Below are 3,667 nucleotides of genomic sequence, written 5' to 3'. Positions count from 1 at the left end.
GTATAAAATTTACATAGTATGTAAGCGACAGCTTGGTAAAATATATTGGATTCAGACCATAGTTGAATTTTCAGCAATATTTAAAAAAAATATGTATTGTGTAAAATAATATGGAATTTAAACTGATTTTGCCACTGTCTTTTACATCTTGTTTGATAATGTAATAAATAATTAAACAAAAAACATATAGGTACGTGAATCACTTATGTATACAATTTCGAACTTTGTCATTTTATTTTAGTTAAATCTAAATTTGGTTCATCCAAACTGAATATTTAACAAAAATATACATTTATAGGCACAGTCAATGATCCGTAACATCACGTGGGTGTTGCCATTCAATCCAAAGTTCAAATCTGAAGTGACTGTAGAAAATTGGACGCTAAACAAAAAGTCCATCAAGGGGAGACTGTCTAGCATCGAAAGAATCAAAAAACAATCATTTTAATATTAGAAAAATTCTTATTATTATCGATAGCAATGATTTATTGTATTGTATAATTATTATGCTGTTCACTGCTGTTGACATGAAATACACAGTCAAAAAAATCTATGTGGTTATTAAACTTTGCACATTAGCATTCTTTAGTGTAAAAGTCCCTTATATTAGTCCATTTATACACGCTCTAATAGAGCTACCACTCTGGGTGGTGTTGAGAAGCAGTGGCGGAATAAACTCGGTCACCTTTTTCTGTATTTCGATGGAATCGACACTCAAATTATCAATAGTCGGGCAACACTAACAAACTGAACATTACAGACCTGTTTTTATTTTCAAACTTAGACAACTACTATAGTCTGGTCTGCGAGCACGTAGAATTTTGTCCAATGACCCCAAGCTACCCATCCTTATCGCTCGCGCGTAATTATGTTGCTGTCGCGCTCGCACACTCACTGCGGGCGCCCGTCGCACAGTCGCGACAGCAATATAATTACGCGCGAGCGATAAGGATGGGTAGCTTGGGGTCATTGGACAAAATTCTACGTGCTCACAGACCGGCCTTTAGCTGTTGCTAAGAAGGCGAAGGCAAAAACCTTTATCTGAATTTCGATGGAATCGACTCTCAAATTATCGACAGTCCGGCAACACTAGCAAAGTTGACATTACAGACCTGTTTTTTGAGTTTAGACGACGTTGGAAGTAAATATCTCGATCCAATACCCGTCGGGGTCCTGGATGAAGGCCAGCCCTCGCATCTTGCCGTCCTGCGGCTTTTTCACAAACTTCACGTCGTGCTGCTCGAACCTGGAGTTTGGATAAATAGTTTATTTAAATAAATAATAAATAACTTTGGACAATTTCACACAGCGCCATCCAGCCCCAATCATCATCATTTCAGCCATAGGACGTTCACTGCTGAACATAGGCTTCCCCAATGCTTTCCATGTTGATCAATTGGTAAAGCCTGGTCCGTGAGCATGTAGAATTTTGTCCAATGACCCCAAGCTACCCATCCTTATCGCTCGCGCGTAATTATATTGCTGTCGCGACTATGCGACGCGCGCCCGCAGTGAGTGTGCGAGCGCGACAGCAACATAATTACGCGCGGGCGATAAGGATGGGTAGCTTGGGGTCATTGGACAAAATTCTACGTGCTCACGGACCAGGCTTTAGCGGTCTGCGTCCAGCGCTTCCCTGCTACCTTTATGATGTCATCGGTCCACCTTGTGGGTGGACGTCCCACGCTGTCCAACCATAATGTAAGCAATTAATATGCTATACATACATATTAAACATAGTAAGTAATAGTGCCACCCAGACCCATCACAGAAATTAAAATTCAATATCTGCCCGGCCGGGAATCGAACCCGGGACCTTTCGGCATAGTAGTCCCGTTCCGAACCACTACACCAAACGGCCGACAAACTTGTTATCTTCTAAATATATATAACTCAAAGGTGACTGACTGACATAGTGATCTATCAACGCACAGCCCAAACCACTGGACGGATCGGGCTGAAATTTGGCATGCCGGTAGATGTTATGACGTAGGCATCCGCTAAGAAAAGATTTTACGAAACTCCACGCGCTAGTCTGTTTATAAAGTTTTATCAATCTAATAATATTGATACCATTTGATAAGCATAGATAATATCACTGACCTAGCACAAGCGGCTTCCACGTCAGGTACCCATATTCCAATATGGCCGAAGCCCCTCGGGTCCGAGTTGCCATTATGGTAGCAGGAATCGTCGCTCTCCGTACCCCAGTTGCTGGAAAGAAATGGAAGAAACGTATTAATTAATTGGTTCATCGTCGCTATAGTAATTAGCCAATACATATTTATTGGCCAACTTGCCTAAAATGAAAAGAAACAAGCCTAATGGAAGTTATTAAGAGAGGAAAAGAGACAAATATTTTTTTCTGAGCAATATGCAGTCCAATGTAGTAAATATTTTTGTCTTTTACTTATTAACAATCCAATATGCCAATAACTATGTATAGGCCAATTACTATAGCAATCACCCTAGTTAGTGGGTGTTAGTGGGTTTAGTTGGGTTTGATGATAGTTTGTTTCAAAATTTTTAAAATGACTTGAAAAAATCTAACTGCCTCAGACAATATTCGAACCCACGACCTTTCACTTGCCGGGCGACTGCTCTTCCATCTTTTGTTTCATTTCAAAAACTGAAATTCGATTTGAGAAAAATGTATGTGGCAATGGACGAGCCACATAGCTAGTAGAACAGATGGTCGATGGGGCAGAAAAGTTCTCCTGTGGCGACTACTGATTTGAACTGGTATAGGCATGCATCTCACTCGGTGGACCGACGATCTAGTCCTGGAAGCAGGCGGCGTACGATCGTTGTGGAAATCTTTGGAGGAGGCCTATGTTCAGCAGTGGACAAAATGTACAGTAGAGACAAAACCTGTTGATGGTGACTTCATCATCATCATCATTTCAGCCATAGGACGTCCACTGCTGAACATAGGCCTCCCCCAATGCTTTCCATGTTGATCCAAGGAGGAGGCTGACAATAGTTTTATGAGTTTTTTATAATCGATTGGTAGTGGATGATGATGACTTAATGGTGAAAATATCAAGGAGTTACTCACTACGTAAGTTCCAACGTAGCCTTCCTCGTCAACGCCCAGGCGGACCTCACAGCTTCATCCTGGGGCACGTCAGCCGGATTCTCGTAGCCCATGAAGAACAGAGAGAACTTCATCTCTGGGAAGTGGAGTTGCTTCAGCAAAGTCATGCCCAGCACTCCGGTGTAGAACGGAATCGACTTCCTGGGGTCTTTGATGCGGTACATCGTTTGTTGGAACATGAAGTCCTGGAAATAGAAGCATGATAAGCTTTAGAAAGAAAGAAAAAAAAATTTAATCCAAAATCCAAGTCACTACAACATCAGTGTAAGTACATACAGTTTATTGTTCAATTTGAACCCACCAGTTTGAACCAAAATGGCCACTCTGCATGGTGTTATGCTTTAGGTTCTATAGTCTGGTCTGTGAGCACGTAGAGTTTTGTCCAATGACCCCAAGCTACCCATCCTTATCGCTCGCGCGTAATTATATTGCTGTCGCGACAGTGAGTGTGCGAGCGTGCGTGCTCACAGGCCGGGCTTTAGACGCTATAACGCTGGCATTCTGTGGCAGCCATATTATGTAAATACACTTAGATTAATAAAAGAATACACTCAAAACTCAAAAGTTTCA

At 41.5% G+C, this 3,667-nt stretch overlaps 1 protein-coding gene across 1 annotated transcript; it reads right to left on the bottom strand.

Annotated features, from left to right (window-relative positions):
* Positions 1-930: 930 nt before the first annotated feature.
* Glo1 (Glyoxalase 1) lies at positions 931-3,307 on the bottom strand. The gene is made up of 3 exons (XM_028307254.1): positions 3,059-3,307; positions 2,104-2,214; positions 931-1,246 (listed from the first exon to the last, which is right to left on the bottom strand). The coding sequence occupies exons 1-3, from the start codon at positions 3,274-3,276 to the stop codon at positions 1,126-1,128; spliced, it is 450 nt and encodes a 149-aa protein (XP_028163055.1). The 5' UTR covers positions 3,277-3,307; the 3' UTR covers positions 931-1,125.
* Positions 3,308-3,667: the final 360 nt, after the last annotated feature.

This window comes from Ostrinia furnacalis, unplaced genomic scaffold (genome assembly GCF_004193835.3).
Source record: "Ostrinia furnacalis isolate ACB-3 unplaced genomic scaffold, ASM419383v2 OfSCF0049, whole genome shotgun sequence".
Taxonomy (NCBI): Eukaryota; Metazoa; Arthropoda; class Insecta; order Lepidoptera; family Crambidae; genus Ostrinia; species Ostrinia furnacalis.
This window is presented reverse-complemented; position numbering and strand designations above follow the sequence as displayed.

Bases quoted from the DNA above. Each gene is read 5' to 3' on its own strand.
- Glo1 (XM_028307254.1), bottom strand. From the start codon at position 3,276: ATGTTCCAACAAACGATGTACCGCATCAAAGACCCCAGGAAGTCGATT. The intron at 2,215-3,058 runs GTGAGTAACTCC...ATTTCTTTCCAG, and splicing joins GCTACGTTGGAACTTACGTA to CAACTGGGGTACGGAGAGCG. The intron at 1,247-2,103 runs GTCAGTGATATT...TCCAAACTCCAG, and splicing joins GTGGAAGCCGCTTGTGCTAG to GTTCGAGCAGCACGACGTGA.